The 21,094-nt window shown below is 39.8% G+C and overlaps 1 protein-coding gene across 9 annotated transcripts in view; it reads left to right on the forward strand.

Moving 5' to 3' along the window:
- Window positions 1-6,846: 6,846 nt before the first annotated feature.
- The window catches only part of LOC143019663 (uncharacterized), a 58,291-nt gene continuing 44,043 nt past the window's right edge, over window positions 6,847-21,094 (forward strand). For 5 of the 9 annotated variants that reach the window (XM_076175561.1, XM_076175565.1, XM_076175566.1 and 2 more), the window contains exons 1-9: window positions 6,847-6,945; window positions 9,360-9,468; window positions 10,060-10,225; window positions 13,207-13,366; window positions 15,039-15,108; window positions 16,696-16,859; window positions 18,215-18,426; window positions 18,701-18,718; window positions 18,920-19,069. In XM_076175561.1, coding sequence (XP_076031676.1) covers window positions 10,068-10,225; window positions 13,207-13,366; window positions 15,039-15,108; window positions 16,696-16,859; window positions 18,215-18,426; window positions 18,701-18,718; window positions 18,920-19,069 — 932 coding nt within the window. In that variant the 5' untranslated portion in view covers window positions 6,847-6,945; window positions 9,360-9,468; window positions 10,060-10,067. The other 4 variants (XM_076175562.1, XM_076175567.1, XM_076175568.1 and 1 more) reach the window with 4 other exon arrangements.

Consider the following 21,094-nt stretch of genomic DNA (forward strand, 5'->3'; position numbering starts at 1 on the left):
CATATATATATATATATATATATATATACTAAAATAATAAGAATAAAATTATCATATATGGTTTTAATCGTTAATAGAATAGAAATGTATGAATAAGTCAATATATATACAATCACCACATAAATCATTTTAATCTTTCCCACATACAATGAGTAAATGTAAACATGGATCTGAAGTGTAGAGTACATTTAACATTTTCACGGATGCGTTTGGCAAGTAAAAGACTGACATTTTTTGATCATTCACTCGGTGTATGAATGCCCCTCATTACGAACAATCCAGTTCAGGGAATTTTGTCGCAAAAATCGTCTCGCTCCACAAACCTCGCCCCAGTTTACGAACTGTTTGTTCGAACTTGTTCGACTGTCACTCAGGCTCTGCATCACAGGTGCGGAACACAAAGGTGAGTTTGTACTTGTACCTCACCCAGTGGACAAAATCTCTTGAACTTTTTGTGATACCTTTATCGTTTTTGTGATTTCTGTCTTCTTAATGCAAGTATTCTTATGGGTCTTATGGTTATTATGGGTTATGGTTCTCAAAAAGAAAAAATAATGTTAAGAATCAGCCGATGAAAAAAGCTATGAGGATGGCAATGAAAAAATGAATAAATAAATAAATTAATTAATGAAATAAAAAATCCTAAGCATGACGACGTATGGTTGGTACTACAGTGCAATTCAGAGAACCACTGTCGATGGTCGGCACCATAATTAGTAATAAAAAAATAAACAAAAGCGCTAACAGGGTGAAAAATGTAACAGTGATAACGAAGAAAAGAACACAAACAATTCATCGTCATCATCATCATCATCATCATCGTCATTATCATTATAATCACCATCATCATCATCATCATCAACATCATCCCACTCTCCCTTTTCCAAACACCTCTCAGTAGGATTGATTGACCTGTCCCTCCTTTTGAGTTCTGCGGGCGTCCCCTTCATCTCCTCTGTCTAAGGTTCTTTCTTGTGGAGACCTATGTAGCCGGAGTTGACGTTCATGAAATATGCTGGTAATAGGCCTAGACTGGGTTTCACAGAACTGTCTTTGGTTTGACGCACAATTATTCCAACAATACCCCTTTGCTGAAGACACTTGGTACTAGAAATGTCAAAATATTACATCTGTACAACAAGACGGGGCACAGAAGCGACTTGAAGATAGTCCTTCAACAAATATACTAAGATTGAGCGACCTCATAATGCCCTAGGCAATGCCAGTTCATCGAAGAACGTCTGGCGTAAACCACCACTGGTATGCATTACATTACTGAGGTATTTGAAACTTTTTCAAGAGCTCAACGTCCTAGCCACATACATGGGCAGACTGAGACGTATCATCTTATAAGCCCCGAACGCCTTAGTCCGGGAGACTTGGAGACCAATCAGTCTCGCCTTCCCGTGCAATGACTCGAGGGCTTCAACCAGGATCTCCAACGACTCCGGAAAGAGTGCAGCAGCATCGGCAAAGACAAGGCCAGTGACCTTGGTGTTGCCAACATATGCTCCCCAATTACATTGATCGACAACTCTGTCCAATACTTGGTCCATGTGGGTGTTGAAAATTGTTGTGGGCTGGACGCACTCATGTCTCGCTCCTGAATTAACAGGAAAAAACCAAACATGATTCCTCCATAATATATAGCACTCTCTGTCCCAGAGCATAAGGTAGACATCAAATCAATTACCCTCACAGGAATCCCATGATTCTACAGAAGACCCCAAGAGAGTATAAGAGGCGTCCAGATGGTTGTGATCCTTCATCAGACATTGTGAGACGGAATAAGAAAATAAAACAGATGATAGACATGAAGTGATACAAGCGTCAATAATATCAAATTACATTCATATACCGTGGTTTCCCCCCCCTTACAAGGGAGGTAGCCAAAGTCAAAGGCATCCACCTGCCCCATTTCATCCCCATATACTCCACTCCCATTCACCCCTCCCACCTTCTTTTCTTGGCTCCTTCTGGATGACGGGTCATCCCTGCATCTCACCCACTGCCCTAGGTCAGAAGCATTGCAGCAATACGCAGCACATCCACAGCAAGATCGCTTCATTTAATCGGTGACCCTTTGTCTCTGTTCCCTCATGCAGAAATAGAGAAGACGGGGAGAAATCCCTTTGGGCTGCGTCAAAATATCATTCACATATACTCCCTAACACCCCCATCCCTCCAGCCATTCACATGCATCATCTATACACAACTATTCTCCACTCTACCACACCCATTCGGCCAACCCTCCTCTGTGCACCTCGGGAATGGAGGGTCATCCCTAACTCCCGCCACGCTGCTCGAGTCGAGAACAATGCAGCGATGCACAGCTCTTCCTCGGCAGGGCAGAGCAGGGCAGCCCAATCCTCAACCAATCAAAATTATCATAAAACAGATCAGATGAACATAATGTCGTTCCTCGTCACCCAATCTTCCAATCTTCATTCATTCCTACCCTTTGTACTCTCCCATCCCTTCTCGACAGACATTACCCCTGCATCCATGTCATTTTTAGTCTTTCTCTGATGTTCAGTTCACCCACTTTGGTCTCCATATTCTATTAGCCATTTTATTTTTCATTCATCCTTTCCATATTCGCAAACCACTGAGCGTTATGATCTACCCCTTCTAACATATGAACATAAGAATGAAGGAGACTGCAAGAGACCATAAGGCCTACACTAGGCAGCTCCGTATCCATCACCACCTGTCATCCCCATCCATAAAGTTGTCTAATCGTTTCTTAAAACAACTGATAGTTTCAGCGCTTACTGCATGGTTACTAAGTTTATTCCATTCGTCGACCACCCTATTAGTAAACCAATTTTTGCCTATTTCCTTTTTGAATCTAAATTTGTCCAGTTTATATCCATTACTGTGAGTCCTACCCTGTTGTTTTAATATGATGACCTTGTTTGCATCACCCTTATTAAAGCCTTTGATCCACTTGAACACATCTATTAGATCGCCCCGCACTCTGCGTCTTTCCAGAGAGTGTAAGTTAATGTACCTAAGCCTCTCTTCGTAATGCCAATTTCTAAGTCCATGTATCATTTTGGTCATTCTTCTCTGTACTGATTCTAGTGAATTGATATCCAGTCTGTAGGACGGAGACCAAAACTGTACGGCATAATCAAGGATGGGTGTAACTATCACTAGATAGAGTTTAATAATTACTTCTGCACTTCTATTCGTTACCGTCCTAGCAATGAAACCTAATGCTCTGTTAGCTTTATTCCTGGCGCTACTGCACTGTTTCCTGGTTTAAAGGTTTGGACTCAGAAGAACTCCCAAGTCTCTCTCGCACTCAGTTTTCTCTAAAAGCGTGTTATCTAAGCTGTATCTATGTTCGGGGTTGTGTAGCCCTACGTTTAACACACTACACTTAGAGATATTGAAGTTCATTTGCCATTTCACCGACCATGTGAGCAATTTGTTAAGATAATCCTGCAGAATCTCTGCATCGTCTCCTGACCTAATAAGACGTCCTATTCTAGTGTCGTCCGCAAACTTACTAACATCACTATTTATCCAGTCGTCTAAGTCGTTTATGTACATAATGAACAACAAGGGACCCAAAACCGAGCCCTGGGGGACCCCACTAGTAACATTGCCCCACCTAGATTTTACTCCATTTATGGTGACCCGCTGTTTTCTGTTACTAATCCAAGCTCTAATCCATTCCAACACTTTTTCTCCTATGCCATGGGCTTTGATTTTATTTAGTAGTCTCTGGTGTGGCACCTTATCGAACGCTTTGCTAAAGTCAAGGTAAATAATATCGTAATTATCATTGTTATCTGACGCCTTATATACTTTAGTGTAAAAGGATAGAAGATTACAGTTAACAATTTTCTTTCTCGCGTAGCAATTGTTAAGAGTGATAAAAATTCCTTTTTGAATGAAAATTAAAATCCAAAAATTAAAAAAGGGTCAGTTGAAGACTCATACAGACATACAATAATCGATTAAGGTCCGAAGTGCTTCGCCGTCGCTCTGCGCCGTCACTCAGGTCATGGTAACGTTATTTTATTACTCAATTTACGGTTTGGGAGCATTAATGGTGATGATAGTAATCTAACCATTAATGCTCCCAAATCGTATATATATATACATATATATATATATATATATATATACACACATATACACACATATATATATATATATATATATGTGTGTATATATATAATATATATACAGTAGTGGGATTCAGCCGATTCACACCGGTACGTTAGAACCATCTCACGGAATTTTATGAGTTCGGCAAACCGGCTGGCTAACTGGCGAAGTGACTAGTCGCTGTCAGTCATGCTCACTGGTCAGTGGTCTTCTGCATCTCATCGGATAAAAACGGTACGTTTCGTTAGTGATTCAGTGCATAGTTTATTTACACAAGTGGTGACCAGGTTTGTTACCATGTGTACCATGCTTGCTTTCTCTGTACACGTGTGTTATCTAACTACATTTTAATATAACTAATGGTGCTGTTCAGCAGGTTCGCTAATCAATGAAATAGTTTTGTATGTTTAAGCGTATGATAAAGAAACATACTACCATTAAAGTCACATACCAAGGCGCTGACTAACCTTACATAGATACATAAGTACATACATACAGTTAAAGGTTAACTTATTTTACTAGAGCCTTTCCTATCTTTTCATCCTTCCTTCCGACCAGCTTTGGCCATTTTTTGATCATATGATTCATATCTCTCCCTCTCCCTTCCCTTTCTTCAGGAGACGAAGCGCACTGATCACACCCCCTGTCTCTTCTCTATTTTTCAATCAACTGCTTATATATTTTGGAAATCCTTTATAACAGGTAGGTATTAAATATATCTGTACACAATTCATGCTACTTCCCTCTGATTATGAAATTTATTCTGGAAATAGCCATTGAGAAAATCGTATTTTACATCGCTCAATAAAAATGCTGTAGCAATCCTAATTTCTAACGTTAGTAAAGCAGTTTTTCTTTTTGTTTACACTTTTAGGTCTTTAGCCCTTAAAATGAAGAGACAACAAAATATACTAAAGTAGATGCATAAAATCCCAAGAACTGAAAGTTCAGTGGAAGAAGCCACTGAGAATGCAACAGTTATACCTCCATCTTTGATGAATAATGCTGATGCAACTTCTGCTTTTCATAGGCGTACTGTAACTGAGTCACCGACTCACTGGCAGATCAGACAGATGCGGCATCATCTCTGCCAGACTGCTGGAGTACGATGCAATACGAGGATTTTCAAAAAAAGTATGACGGATTGATTGTTCGTAGCAAGAAATTTGGTTGTGTAGGTGTAAGCGTAATGCTTGGCCGCAATTCTGGGGTAGGCATTAGACTTAGAAATGATTATCCTTACATTGTACTATGGCATTGCTTAATTCATCGTTTGCAACTTGTTTTGGACGATTCTGTCAAGGACATAAAACAAGTGAACCATTTCAAAATATTCATGGATAAAATCCACACAATTTTTCACCAATCAAACAAAAATCAAATGCAACTCTTTAAAATTTCAGAAGAGCTTGAGCAACAAATTCTGAAGATAGGTAGAGTTCTAGAACCAAGGTGGGCTGCTTGCAGTCTTGCTGTGTGGCGTGCTTATCCAGCATTGTACAAATATTTTTCTAGTGAAGCAAAACATTCAGGGATGGCTGCACGTCTTTGCAACAAGCATTTCTTGGAAGATTTGGCACTGATGATAGATATACTTCAAGAAATTTCCTTACTTTCTAATGCTCTTCAAGCCAGAAGTTTAACATTGACAAAAGCTGAACAGCTAATAAAAAGGACCATTAAGCCATTTGAAATGCTTAAAGAAAGCAAGGGAACCCATCAAAGGGAAATCGATGTCAGAGCTGCTTCAGATGCTTTTAAGGATATTCATTTTGTTGAAAATAACAAAGTCGTTAGCCTTCCTCGTCAAAAGCTACTCGAAGCAGTAATAGAAAATATGAAAAAGAGGGTTATGAACTGTGACGGTTTAACATCAAAGAGGAATGAACAAGATGACTAAATTCATGGTCTGATTCATTTTCTCGAGCACAATTCATGGAATATTGAGGAAGTAGTTGTACCTTGGAGAGCTGCAGAGGAAAAACTGAGGGCATTTAGTAAAGTTTTTCATCATGAAATCAATAGAGAGAGAGAGAGAGAGAGAGAGAAACGTTGTGATGACCTGAATGACGGCGTAGAGTGATGGCGGAGCATTTCGGACCTTTGTTGATAAGTGTTTGTTTAGTGGAGAGGGGGTAATTCTACATTTGATCCAAAATAGTATGATTCTGATCTGTATGGATGTCACTATTATCCATAAATAACTAAATGTATAAACGTAGCAGTCCCAACTCCATACCGGATCCCTAAGAAAACACGTAAACATAGGTAAAGAGTATGATGATGACATTACTGTGTAAATTACATTATGACTAAATAAATTATACAATATGTTGCGATGCCATATTCACACTTAATCATTTTCCGTCTCTATATGGGGTATAGCAAAACAAAACGGTTCCAGTATATCTGATTTTAAGAGGGAGCATAGAGGCAAAAGTTTGGTATACCAATGTGATACAAGTTTTTTTTTATTCCAAATTATCATAAGATATAATCATAGGTTATATTAATATCTCTACAATGGGTGCCATTAAAAACGAGAATTATATACGATATATACCTTTTCAATATATACCTTCTACTTTAGGGCAGAAAAATGCAGAGCATAACTAGTTTAAAATTCACAAACTATCAAATTATTGTAAACAAAAAATATTATAAATATATTTTTACTTCTAAAATGTAATATTATTTCTTTACTTAAAAGTTAGTATGTAGAAATAATTTAGTTTCAACATTGACAATTCAAGCGTCGTCGTAGTGTAAACATTGTCTTGGACGCTATAAATGTTAGACTAGAATGACATATTTTAAATTGTAAGTTGAATGAAGTAGAATCTTTTGCATGAAAGTAAAGATAAGGCGTTTACTGCTACACATAATGTTTGATAAGTATAAGGGAAGATCCACAAGCCATTATTTTTGTATGCAGTAATCTTCGTCTCGCTGATGAAGGGCATTCATGTTGTAAATATTTTATTACCGGTAAGTATTAAAGTATTGTTTTATAGTGAATTAAGTGTACACAGAAGACTTCCTGGAAGAGGCTTACACCTGTGACTCCAGATCCACATTTACACTGTTGACTTTCCATCAGGATTATTAGATATAGTAACAGTTCCTTTCAATACAAGTCAAATGCCATTTGTATTTGTATCCTAGATTTGAGCCATTTGAAATGGCTCAAAACTAGGATCTAGCCCTCTTGGAGTAAATCCAGCAGCAATTGATCGTTTTCCTCCTTGCTATAAGATAAATGATACAGAAATGAATGAAGTTGTGACAACTTGAGATGCCATTTTTGTTTTGATAGATTCAGAGGCTGAAGACGATAACTACAACCCTGATGACCTCTAGAATTATAGGTACCGCATTATTAGATGCAGGTTAGATTAACTTAAGTAGGTAAATTATATTAGACAAATTTATCTTAATTTCTTCAACCTCTGCATCTACCAAAACAAAGAATGAAAGATGGTATCTCAAGCAGTCATAGACATAGGGGATATGTTTGTGTATAGCTCTTAGCAAAATTTTCTGTTATTAATTTCTGCCAAGAAAAATATTGTGTTCATGTATTATAATTTACAAAATATCAAATTTTCTATTGCTATGTCACGTAGGTGTGCACTTCTAAAAAAAATTCTTGGCAGAAGTCAATAATAGAAAAAGTTGTAAATAGCAATACACTAATGAGCAGTGGTGGCTACTTGAGACACCATAAGAACATAAGAATGAAGGAGACTGCAAGAGACCGTAAGGCCTACACTAGGCAGCTCCGTATCCATCACCACCTGTCATCCCCATCCATAAAGTTGTCTAATCATTTCTTAAAACGACTGATAGTTTCAGCGCTTACTACATGGTTACTAAGTTTATTCCATTCGTCGACCACCCTATTAGTAAATAAATTCTTGCCTATTTCCTTTTTAGATCTAAATTTGTCTAGTTTATAACCATTACTGGGAGTCCTGCCCTGTTGTTTTAATAAGATGACCTTGTTTGCATCATCCTTGTTAAAGCCTTTGATCCACTTGAACACCTCTATTAGATCAGCCCACACTCTGCGTCTTTCCAGAGAGTGTAAGTTAAGGTGTTTAAGCCTCTCTTCATAAGGTAAATTTCTGAGTTCATGAATCATTTTGGTCATTCTTCTCTGTACTGATTCTAGTGAATTGATGTCTTTGTTTTGGTAGATGTGGAGGTCGAAGAAATTAAAGTATGACAAATTTGTGTATTCTAACCTAACTGGAATTTAGTAATGTGGTACCTGTTATTCTAGAGGTAATCAGGGTCATTGTTGTCATCTTCAACTTTTGAATCTATCAAAACAAAGATAATGTCTCAAGGCGTCACTGTGGCTCAGTACATTTGTGTATCACTCATAGCAACTTTTTCTGTTATTGCTTTCTGCCAAGAAAAATGTATATTATATTGATGTATTATAATTTATAAGAGTATTATTTAATTTTCTAATGCTATATCACATAGGATGATATTGTCATCCTATGTGATATAGCTACAAAAGCCTTCTGTGAGGGGCACCGTCCTAGCCTCCTGATAGGGGGGGGAGTGTGTGACGTTAAACCATATCACCATATCATATCACATAGCATAGATGTGCACTTCTAAGAAATTACCATATTTTGTAACCAGCATAGTGTATAGCAGGTTTAAAGACATGTGAGTAATGTAGCAAATTCTAAGGTCACCAGAAAAAAAAAGTTGTAATATAAGATGAAAGGTGGTTTATTTACCAGAAAAAAAGGTAATAATACAAGATGAAAGGTGGTTTATTTTCCATGTTCCAACAAAGATCAAGACATCATAGATGGGATTTTTACAATAGTCTTTGCAAGTTCTTTTTGATGTATTGTCACATGTGACCTCTCCCCTTATTCTGGCATTCTACAAGTCACTCCACTTTGGCCATCCCATTCGATTGTTCATATTTTGCTATAAACATCATGTCTCTTACAGCATATGTGGATATTTTGGGTTGAAAATATATTTAGTGGAAAAATTAGGGTATTCAGTATTGGTTGGGTATGGGCCTCGAGCAAGAATTATGTTGGTTAATGTCACTTAACATGAGAATGAAGGAGACTGTAAGAGACCATAAGGCCTTACAAAATGTAACTTGATTTCATCAAGCCTACCCAAACTTTTATTAGAAGTAGCTGAAAAAGTCACTGAAGTATGATGTTAACTTTTTAATGATGTTCCGCCAGGTGGATACGTGGCCAGATATCATCCTGACCAGGTGTTGATTTCCTACATGCTTTGGAAAAGGAACAGTGTCGGAGGAGAAGTTGTGTTGGGGATGGGCTGCCGTTTAAGGTGGGTATTTATCCCGAGGCAAAATTTTTCTAAACCCCTTCCGATAAGAGCATCGGCTGTGTCATTCCCACATCCATTTATAACCACTACTCATCCTTATCTTTTGCATTCTCTATTCCGCACACAACAGACATTCCTCGTGCATGCATTGGCTCTTTTGCCCTGTCCATTCACTTCTCTTTCCCTCAGATTTTCTATATTCACTTCTGCTGTCCACACGTGTTGCTAAGCTCTCTTTACTTCTTTTCCACCTCAGCATTCTTTGATCAACCCTTTGTGTCAGCTTTCCACCTGCACTTTCTGCTTTACTTCAATCTTGTTCTTAAACCCTTATCTCGTAAGCTTTTCCTTCTTCCTCCTTCAAATTTTAAGTCTGTTCAATACAGGTTTCCTTAGCTGAATGAAAATGTATGTGGTATAAAGCCTCAGAGTTAGATGTCATGAGAAAAGGATCAATCAAGAATATTGTTTACCCTTTTGAGTAAGCGAGGTTCTTTTTGTTTGGATAAAATTAGATTGGGTGCTTTCAGACTATGATGTGTGTACAAGTTGGCCAGTGCATCAAAATGTCTTTATTATTTTCTCTCACAGGTCACCCCATGATGTCCAATAATGAGCATGTGAGAGCCAGAGTAGATTCAGGGAAGGAAAAACCAGACAGAAGAAATCGGGAGGGTATTGATACTGTCAAACAGACTCATTTGGATGCTACAGTAACCAAAGTGCGATCAGTTAACCCCATCACTAAGCTGACAGAGTAAGTTCCTCTCTTTTGGTCTTTGTCAGGGTCATCTTATCATTAATGTTTGTTATGAGACGGGATGACCCTCTACAGAAATGTTGATTTTTGATTGGATGCCCTTTATGTAGTTAGTGGTAAAGTACAGTGAGACCTCTCATTAACTGACGTTAATTAGCTGTGTTTGTGGTGTTTTTGGTGCTGTTGTTTAGTGCGTGCAATCACTATGCCACCCAAAAACCACTCCAAAACACTGAAAACACTGCTAATTAACATCTGTTAATGAGAGGTCTCACTGTATAAAGGTTACACTTGATTCTCAAATAATGCAAGTTTAACCAACTTGTTTTCATTTTGATACAGGCCAATGTTTAAGGAGATGTGTTTAATGAGCATGTTTTTCTTGAGTTAATATGACTATCCAATACAATGGTTATGTGGTGATGTCATCATCAGGAAGCAAGGAGCCCCATATTAGGGTGCCAGATGTCAGAAAGGTGGCAATGTGTGTTAGGGCCTCATTGGGAGGAAGAATGAGTTTATTGTTCAACTGAAGGGGATCTCTTATAAAAGCATGGCCCATGGGACCACAACTTAGGTCATTAGGCACTGAGAAGATTCCATGAAGGGAGTGACTGATAACTTTGTTAGCCGTGGAGCTGCATTGGCAGCTGGAGGAAGGTGGAGAGGTTCCAGGCAATGATTCTGCTTGAGGGTGATGGTGAGAGACTACTACTGGGAAAGGTGGTGATGCTCATCCTTTGTGGCTCCAAGGTGGTCAATTGATGTTCTGAAACGTTGAGTGGACAGAGTGGGAGACATGTGCTTCATCAAGTCCAGGACTACACCTCCAGGTGACAGGGTTGATGAGTTTTAAAAATGGGTAGCAGGGAGGCGATTCTAATGTTCATTTTATAGGATCCCCACTTTTGGGTGACCAACGTTAGTCCCTTAAGAATGGATAAAGTAAAAAACAATGTGAGGGTGAGGCAGAGAACGGGTATTAAAAGAAAACCATCGGAGAGTGTTAAGATGGTTTGAAAGAATGGATGAGGAAGAAGAGCAAGGAACGTGGAAAGCAGATTTGGGTGTCGTGTGCTAAAGAAATGGGATAGAATGAGATGGATATCAGGAGTGAAGGGAACTTTGAATGTACTTATGTGTTGAGCAAAGGAGAGAGATTGTAAAAGGAGTGGATGAAAGGATGGCAGCCAGAAGGGATATTCTCATTTGTTTCATAGAGGAGAAGACCAGGAGGGGGGGGGGGTACTATGGTGAAGCTGAGGGGCTTGACCAACTCCAGCTGATGAGCTTTACCTCACTGCACTTATTTTGACCCAAATGATATTCGGGGTAAAGTTGTTGTTGTTGTTGTTGTCGTTCCCTAGACTGTCTGTCCGAGCAGTCCCGTCTCCCCAAGGAAGGCCACAGCCGAAACTGGGTTTTCCCACAAATCCTTTATAGAGTGTATGTTGTGTTGTTTGCGTGCATGATTGTGTATAATGTAGTCTTCCATTATGTGTTGTATGGTATGGGGTGAAGTGTTACATCCTGGGCAGCTGTTCACAACACGGTCGTCCAGCCTCTTCTGGTAGCTTAGAAGTGCTGGGTGGTGACCGCATCGCAGTCTGGCCAAGTGGACTCTGTCCTTTCGTGGGAGAGAGGATTCAGAAGGGTGGATATCAGGGGGTCTGGCATGCAGCAGTGTGTTGTCTTTCAGTGTGTTAATGGAGCGGTGAGTATGATTATGAATATGTTTCCGGAGGCTGGTATTTGGTGGTTGTGGAGGAAGATTATGAATATGTTTCCGGAGGCTGGTATTTGGTGGTTGTGGAGGAAGAGAAGAGAGTATCTGTGCGTAATAAAGGTCTTTGGGTGTAGTTTTAATGTTTCTTGGTGTGTGTGGGTGTTCTGCTATGTAGTGTAGCGGGTGTGATGTGTTTGTGGTGGCTGCAGCAAGTGTTTGTGTGCCTCTCATGTCGAGGTGGTCCTTGACTTTGAGGACTTTTGTTTCATGGTGTAAATGGTCTGTAGGTGTTGTATTTGTGCAGCCTGTAATTGTTTTTAGGGCTTTGTTTTGTATGATTTGAAGGGTGTTGTGGTGTGTCTCACTGAGATTAGGAGCCCATGCAGGACTCGCATAATTCATCACTGAGCGTATGCATTGTTTGTATATTGTTATATTAGTTTCTTTGTTTTGTCCAAATGTTGTTCCAGTGATTGACTTAAGTGCGTTAAGTCTAGGTGTGCATTTGTTTTTTATGTTTGTGAGGTGTTGTTTGAAAGACATGGATGTATCGTATGTTACACCAAGAATTTTCGGTGTGTTTGTGTGTGGTATTAGAGTGTTGTTGATGTAGAGATGAGGTATGTATTTGTGTTCTTTTGTCCAGTTGGTGAGAAGTGTTGCTGTAGATTTGGTTGGAGCTATTTTGAGTCTGTTTGTGATGAACCATGTGTTGAGTGTGTCAAGGTAAGGCTGGATTATTTCTGCAGCTTTGTCTGTGTTACGATGTGTGCATGTGATTGTTATGTCGTCTGCGTAGGAAGAGATTTGTATTTCTGAGGTGTCTGGTGTGGGTAAGTCATGCATGTATAGATTAAATAATGTGGGGGATAGAACTGAGCCCTGTGGTACTCCGTTCTTAATGTTTCTGATGTGCGATGATTGGCCATTATATGACACATGGGTAAAGTTGGGTTTTATGGTGACTTTTCCTCCCCAGATGCTGAGGCAAAAGGATTGGTTGAATGTGTTATTTATTTCTGATGTGAACATGTAATTTGACTAAGCCAACTCTGAATAAAGGAGAAAGGGGCTTCAGTATATATGTGAATATTGGAATTACTTTCATTTGGTTACATACTGATTATTACTTTATCATTCTTATCATCTCAGGTCTTGTAAGAGTAATTTTGAGATCTCTCTAGAGTAAGATAATAGATTTTAGTTTGTAAAATCCAATTCTCTTGTCCAATGCTGCTATATGGATATAAAGGGGTCCCTTGCGATCTGCAACAACAAAACTCCTTCTTGCACAAGCAAGTGCAGGTGCCAGGCTGACCTTACTGAGCTCCATTATTGGGGCAAGAAATACAGCTGCATTTGCTAACTCTGCCATCCTTGACAGGACCAAGGTTGCCACAGGAACTCCAAAGGTGAAAAGGTTTAGAAACTAAGATAATTTTTTTGGTAAAGCCAGTTGTTCTTTGATTATGTATAGGATTGATGTTGTTTTAGATAGTGATTGTCATCGTGGGACTTGTGGACCCTCAGAGATTGGCAGAACCTTCCTAGGGGTCTATAAATTGAAAACTAGCAGTAGTTAGGAAATGCCAAGCAATTTTATTCAGTGAAGAAAGATTAGTAAAAGAGGTGTGGAAGGCAGAGGTGGATGGAGTGAACATGAAGGGATGACCAAGGATGAGATGGATGGATGGGGTAAAAGGGGCATCAGGAAAGAGGGAAATGTCTGTTGAGGAAGAAAGGGAGAAGACAGAAGATATTAAGGGTGAGTGAAGAATGGTTGTGTATGGATGATGCTGTGGTGCATAGAAGGGAGTGGGTGGGGGATGGTGGGTGATGGAGTATGTGTGAATAATATTTTGACACAGCCCAAAGGGATTTCTCCTCGACTTCTCTCTTTTCTGCATGAGGGGATGGAGAGGGTGGGTCATCAATTAGATGAAGCAGCCTTGCTATGGATGTGCTGTGTTTTGCTGCATTGCCTCTGACCCAGGACAGTCAGTGAGATGCAGGGATGTCCCATCATCTCTCTCTGGTCTGAGTTGGAATCCTGTCCTGGACTGAAATGATATCAGTATCACTGAGTTGTTACTCCAGCTCTCGTGGGTGGGGAGTTATGTATGTGTGCAAGGTCACAGCATTACCCATAGATTGGTCATATATGAGCTTTGAGCTCTCATCTGGGAGGGTAATAGTTGTCAATCACAAGTCCAATACATGATCCAGGGCCATGGTGATTCACTCACACACAAGCTGGAACTATACATGAATTTGAGTCTAGGTAAGTTAGAAAATTAGATATACTACAATTAGGTAAACACACACACACACACGCACCATCCACAGAATTATGAAAGGGACGGAAATCCTTGATAGGGATGATCTACTTAAATGGGACAGAAGAAATACAAAAGGACACAAGAAGAAACTTAAGAAGAACAGTTACAGAAGAGATTTGAAAAAGAACAGCTTTCCACACAGAGTAATAGATACAAGGAATAAATTGAAAGAGAAAACAGGGAGTGCTAAAACTATACATGATTTTGAGAAAGAACTGGATGCAGAAAGATACAACTGAGGGTCACTACGAGCATAGCTCTTCTCCCACAAAATACAACTAGGTAAATACAGATGTATGCATGCACACAGAACATATTTCAATTAGGGTTGATAGGCTCAACCTTGGGCATATATTTTTTTAGTTCAAAGATTTGATTTATTTATATTTCACCACAGAAGTGTGTACTTCTATGACATTGTTGATTTAATATGTATTCAGAGGGGGGGTCGCCAATTTAACGAAGAGGCCTTGCTGTGGATGTGCTGTGTCTTGCGTCACTACTTCTGACCCAGGGCAGTGGACAAGATGTAGGGATGACCTGTCCTCCAGGAGGTGCCAAGATAAGAGGGTAGAGGGGAGTGGAGTGTGTAGGGGATGGAATGGATGGGAGTGGTTTCTATGCTTTTTTTTTTTTTTTTTTTTTTTTTTGCTACCTCCCTTGTAAGGGGGAAAAAGCCTATGGTATATGTATGCATGTATTTACTAATTTTGGAAATTATATCATGTGCCATTATATTTTGCAGCAAGGATTAAATCCGGAGTGTTGGCCTTATTATTCATTGAACGCAAGTGCTGCTGCAGGCAAGAGAAAAGGTAAAATGCTTTAGAAGACCCTTGAGTGTATGTCGTGTCTATAATCAGATTCGGAGTGATTGATTGCTCACTTGTTGGAATGCACTGGGATTGTGTTTTCTAAATGTGATTAAAAAGGTATAGCAGACAGCAGGCATCACCCAAACTATATTTTTAATCACATACAGAATGTACCAGTGCTTTACCACTCTAGTCAATCATATAGGAATAAGAACCTAGTGTGGTTATTTTGTTGTGGTCCTGGAAGACAGACATTAAAGAGAATAATCTTTGTGTCACCCATCTTCAAAACCCATCAGCACACTTGTCTTCATAAGGAAGAGCAGCCCTGAGAGGTTGGCACTTGGTCTCTGGATTATGCCCAAGATCGCTGTTTCAAGTACAGGGATTTCTCGATTTATGCGAGGGATATCCTGAAGGGATCATGTAATCTAAAAATCACTTAAAGTGAACAGTTAAGTTTTGCTATTGCTTTACTTGATTTTTTACATTGTGTTATTCTAAATAATCTGTGTAATAAGAAAAAATTACTATTTTTTTTTTATCACGTGTTATTCCAAATTTGCATGCTCTAAACATGCATAAATCGAAAAATCCCCGTATTTACTTGTATTTTTTTACATAGAGCTGGTAACTACTGACTTCCACTCCATGTGCTACCTGGTGACATGAATGGACTACTCTAGTGCAATGGGACTCCAGTTAGTGAAACTTGACGTAACATTTGTTATTGCTTAAGTGTCTGTTCTTCTGCACATAAAGAAAAACAAGATACAGACGCTCCTCTACTTACGTTCATTCGTTTTACATTTTTCAATTTTACATTTGAACTGACTGTAAAAAAAAATTGTAAAAAAAAATTTTTGAGTGAATTTTTTAGTTTAGCGCGCTCTCCGTAGTTCAAATGATACTTATGCATGACGCTGCGTCCATTGTTTACATGGCACAAACGACAGACTGAACGTGCCTTGCCTCCTCCTCCTCCTCCTTCTCCTCCTTCTCCTCCACCATCTCAATTGACTTTGCTTGAATTTAATTTATTTGAAATTAATGTTATTATTTTACAAAGTTATGTTTATAATTAATGATTTAGGGGTGTTTTATAAGATATGGTAATAGAATTTATGGATGTATAGTGCAGTAACAACTTACGTTCATTTTCACGTTACGTTCGGCCGTTCGGAACCTAACTAAAACGTAAGTTGAGGAGCGTCTGTATATTGGATACACAGAATAGTAATAATTTTTGTGTTTATTGACTGGGTATCTGCAGCCCCACATAATGTTAGTAATAGTGCTTGGGCCCTACCATACATCTCTCAAGGAAGGAACATTGGACTTGTCTGTTTTGTTGTGGATTTGTTTGTGCCGTCAGCTGGTAGTAGTGTAAGGAAGGAAGCAGTCGCTGGATATCAGCTCTCCCTGTGGAAAAGTGACATACTATGTGCAACCAAAGTTCCTTTCACTCCATCTATCCAACATCATTCAAGGTCATTGTTTCAGTCCCACTTCACTTCTGCTTTCAGTTTTGCACCAAATTAGGGGAAGCGAAAGGACATTACATTTCATGTGTTTGTTTCCCAACAGACGGTAAAGGTGGTGAGGACCAGACACGTAAGGAGTGGGACTTAGTGCAGTTGGAGCAAGAGAGTGAACTGTCCTTGGAGAGGAAACGAGACTTACTTACACGCGAACTTCTTCTGGAGATGGTGGGGGAGGCCCATCCTCACCATACCAGTATGGACAAGAAGGTGAGGCTACAGTTCATCAAAAGATATAATAGCTTTACTAATAGGGGGAGTGGGTGGGGGATGAGGGAGTATGTGTGAATTATGGATTGACACAGCCCGAAGGGATTTCTCCCCATCTTCTCCTTTTATTGCGTGAGGGGACAGAGAGAGGGGTTGCCAATTTAATGAAGCAGCCTTGCTGTAGATGTGCTGTATCTTGCGACACTGCTTCTGCCCCAAGGCAGTGGGCAAGATGCAAGGATGAGCAGTCATCCAGGAGGTGCCAAGATAAAAGGGAGGGAAGAGGGTGGAAGGGAGTGGAGTGTGATAGGGATGGAATGGGTGGGAGTGGGTTTTGGCTACCTCCCTTACAAGGGGGATGAAAGCCTTTGGTATATGTATGTATGTATTGATAGTTACTATGAGTTTCGCTAAATGAAAAATCCCCAATCCCACAGTGGTTGGCATGATCCTTAGGTCCTCCCATTAATCTATATGGGAAGAAACTTTGTATTGTTGTATTGGTATGAGATTTTTTTTTTTTTTTTTTTTTTTTTTTTTTTATCACTGACTGAGTTTTCTCTTCATTGCCATTTTCAGACTTTGTAGATATTAGTATATAAATATGTCAGTATATTGGTCCTCCCATAAATCTGTATGGGAAGAAACTTTGTTTTGTTGTATTAGTATGAGACTTTTTTATTGTCACCAACTGAGTTTTCTCTTCATTAACATTTTCAGTATTTGTAGATATTAGTATATAAATGTCAGTATGTTGGTTTTATTTTTGTAATGTGCAACAATTTTCTCCGATTGGTTTGATGCTAGACTTGGGGATCATGTGTGTGTGTGAGGGGAGGGTTGACATTCAAGTCACTTCTCTGGTCTGAAACCACTAACACACTGGGTATGGCATCATACACTAAGTGCCCTAGTGTGTGTGTATTTACCTAGTATTTTACCTAGTTGTATTTTATGGGAAGAGAGCTATGCTCGTAGTGACCCGTCTTTGTATCTTTCAGCATCAAGTTTGTTCTTAAATTCTTGTATAGTTTTTGCACTCACTGTTTCATCCACACATACATACATACACACACACACACACAGTTGCTTTTATGTTTGTATATGTAAATTTGTGTTTATCAGTGTATAGGAATGGTTTGAAGTGACAAAAACAGCTTGGCTTTATATCTCCAAAGATATATTTTTGTTCAGAGAAAATTTTTATGTTCATAAGGATTGTTTTTAGTGGTTTAAATAGCTTAAGATTTAGTTGTAGATTTCTCAAAGTAAATCTTATAGGCTTCATAATGTCCTTCTTAACTGGAAGTGCACATTGCTGCCTCAGAGTTTAACTAACTTAATATTGTGATTAGGTGCATGGACATCGCAGAACCCCATCATCCTCATCGTCCACTTCATCATCATCCACAAGTTCCTCGTCTTCCTCTTCCTCCTCATCATCCTCTGATTCCTCACCGCACCGTGGAGGGCACAAGAGGGAGAGCAAGAGGAAAGTAAGATCCACCAAGAGGATGCCATCAACTTCAGACAGATCCAAGATGAAACGCAAGTCTTCATCATCAATGTAAGTTCTTACTATCTCTGTAATCACATTTTTAAAGTAAATTTCTATTTTTAATGGTACTTAGAAATCATAAAATATTTCAATCAACCATGTCATTTGTTGAGGAAGAAAACTGAAAGTTCATGTATCATATTGTTAAGCAATTGTAGTATTCAAGCGTGGAGGGCATTAGGTTGATATACAATTACATGAGAAAATGAAGTTGGTAGAAAGATAAATATATCTAGAAACTGCTTAGTCAGTCACTCTATTACCCCAATTCTCTTTCTTTCAGGAAACCTTCAGCTCCCAGGTAATCAGCAGCAACCACTGGATTGGCCTATATCACACACAAATACTCTCTTCTCTTCCTCCACAACCACCAAATACCAGCCTCCAGAAACATGTTCATAATCATATCACTCACTGCTCCATTAACACACTAAAAGACAGCACATTGTTACATGCCAGACCCCCTGATATCCATCCTTCTGAATCCTCTCTCCCATAAAAGGATCGAGTCCATCAGCCAGAGGGCGGTGCGGCCACCACTCAGCCTTTCTAAGCTACCAGCTGCTCGGACAGACCTTAGGAATGACAACAACCACTGGATTGGCCCAATGGTCACTCAAGGAAGATTGCACTCCTGTCTGAGTAATATAGAGTAAGACATCTTCTGCATGGTGAATCTATCTAGGGTTACAGTATTTGATTCTGTGGCCAAACCTTTTGCATTGGTACTGTCTCAAAGTTGGGTAGTGACCTAATTGCAGCCATGCCAGTGTGATTCTTCCTTGTGGGAGAGATTTCTTACTTGTGCTGGTGTCTGATAAGAGTTAAGGGAGAATGGAGTTGGTGGTTGGTCTAGGGGTACGTGTTTTGGGACCTGAGTGTATGTGTGTTTTGGTATGGGTGCATTGCAAGATGTGGGTAGGTTGTTGTTGTTGTCATCCTGTCCTCCTCCTCCTCCTCCATCTTCTCTCTCTCAATCTGTTTCTCTTTATTTTTTCTCAATTTTTTCTCTCCTTATTTTTTCTCAATTTTTATCTTTCTCATTTTTCCCTCATTTTCCCTCTTTTCCCTTCTTTTCTTGTTTTTTCTCTCCTTTTCTCCTTCTCCCTCTCTCTCCTTTTCTCCTTCTCCCTCTCTCTCCTATCTCCTCTCTCTCTCTCTCTCTCTCTCTCTCTCTCTCTCTCTCTCTCTCTCTCTCTCTCTCTCTCTCTCTCTCTCTCTCTCTCTCTCTCTCTCTCTCTCTCTCTCTCTCAAACCCCACCCCCCAAGTTGTGATGGGATGGATGTGCATATGCTCAGCCTTGGGATGGATGGATCTCAGTGTGTTAAGACCACTTTCACTCTATGGTTCGTTCATCTTTGAATAAAACCCCATTTGGAATAATGGTTGCCTTAAGTTTCACTGTCTGGAAACCTGCAAGCCGACACTGGCTGGCAACATTACTTGAGCCCTCCCACATATTTCTCTGGAAAGAAACATCGGATTGCCGTATGTGCACTACTACTGTGGGACTTCCGATCTCACTGGTTTATAGTGGTAGGAGGAAAGGAGTTGTGGCCATTTGTCAGCTCTCCATATGTGAAAAACATTGTGCAGTACTACTGTGGGACTTCCAATGTCACTGGTTTATAATGGTAGAAGGGAAGAAGCTGTGGCCATTTGTCAGCTCTCCGTATGCGAAAAGTTGGTGGAAATACGAGGTTGATAGAGTTCACAGGCTTGGTCTGGAGACTAAATGTGAGACCCTTAAGGCTACACCGTCAGATGGAAATGAAGGTACAGTGAGACCTCTCATTAATGGACGTTAATTAGCTGTGTTTTCAGTGTTTTGGAGTGGTTTTTGGGTGGCATAGTGATTGCATGCACTAAACAACAGCACCAAAAATGCCGAAAACACCGCAAACACAGCTAATTAACATCCGTTAATGAGAGGTCTCACTGTATTGGCAAGTTTTGAAAGTTGGGTGACAGGGGGATTATTCTCTCAGATGACCATTTTGCAGGACCACCTCATGTGAGTATCCATCATTGGCCCCTCCCTTGTATGGAATATTGACTGCAGTCATGTAGTATTCTGTTATGGTTGGAAATAGAAAAATGCTGATTATTGGAAACTTCTACTGTCCCTTGTATCAGCTACCTCCTCCTCCTGGCACCTCCTGGAGGTGTCAAGATAAGAGGGTAGAGAGGAGTGGAGAGTGTAGGGGATGGAATGGGTGGGAGTGGTTTCTATGCCTTTGTTTTTTGGCTACCTCCCTTGTAAGAGGGAAAAAGCCTTTGGTATATGTATATATGTATGTATGCATATTGGCTACCATCCTTAAGTCTTTCCTATATCACCTTATGACTCCACGTCTTTGATGTGATGTTTACCCCAAAGATTGAAATATTGGTTATCAATGATGAAATACATATATATACCAAAGTCTTTTTCCCCCTTACACGGGGGGTAGCCAAAAAGAAAAAGGCATAGAAATCACTCCCACCCATTTCATTTCCCATATATTCCACTCCCCTCCACCCTCCCTCCTATCTTGGCACCTCCTGGATGATGGGTCATCCCTGCATCCTGTCCACTGCCCTGGGTCAGAAGCAGTGTCGCAAGACACAGCACATCCACAGCAAGGCCGCTTCATAAATTTGGCGACCCCCCCTCTCCGTCCCCTCATGCAGGAA

The sequence above is a fragment of the Oratosquilla oratoria genome, chromosome 37, assembly GCF_046742065.1.
Source record: "Oratosquilla oratoria isolate Oo_2021 chromosome 37, ASM4674206v1, whole genome shotgun sequence".
NCBI lineage: Eukaryota > Metazoa > Arthropoda > Malacostraca > Stomatopoda > Squillidae > Oratosquilla > Oratosquilla oratoria.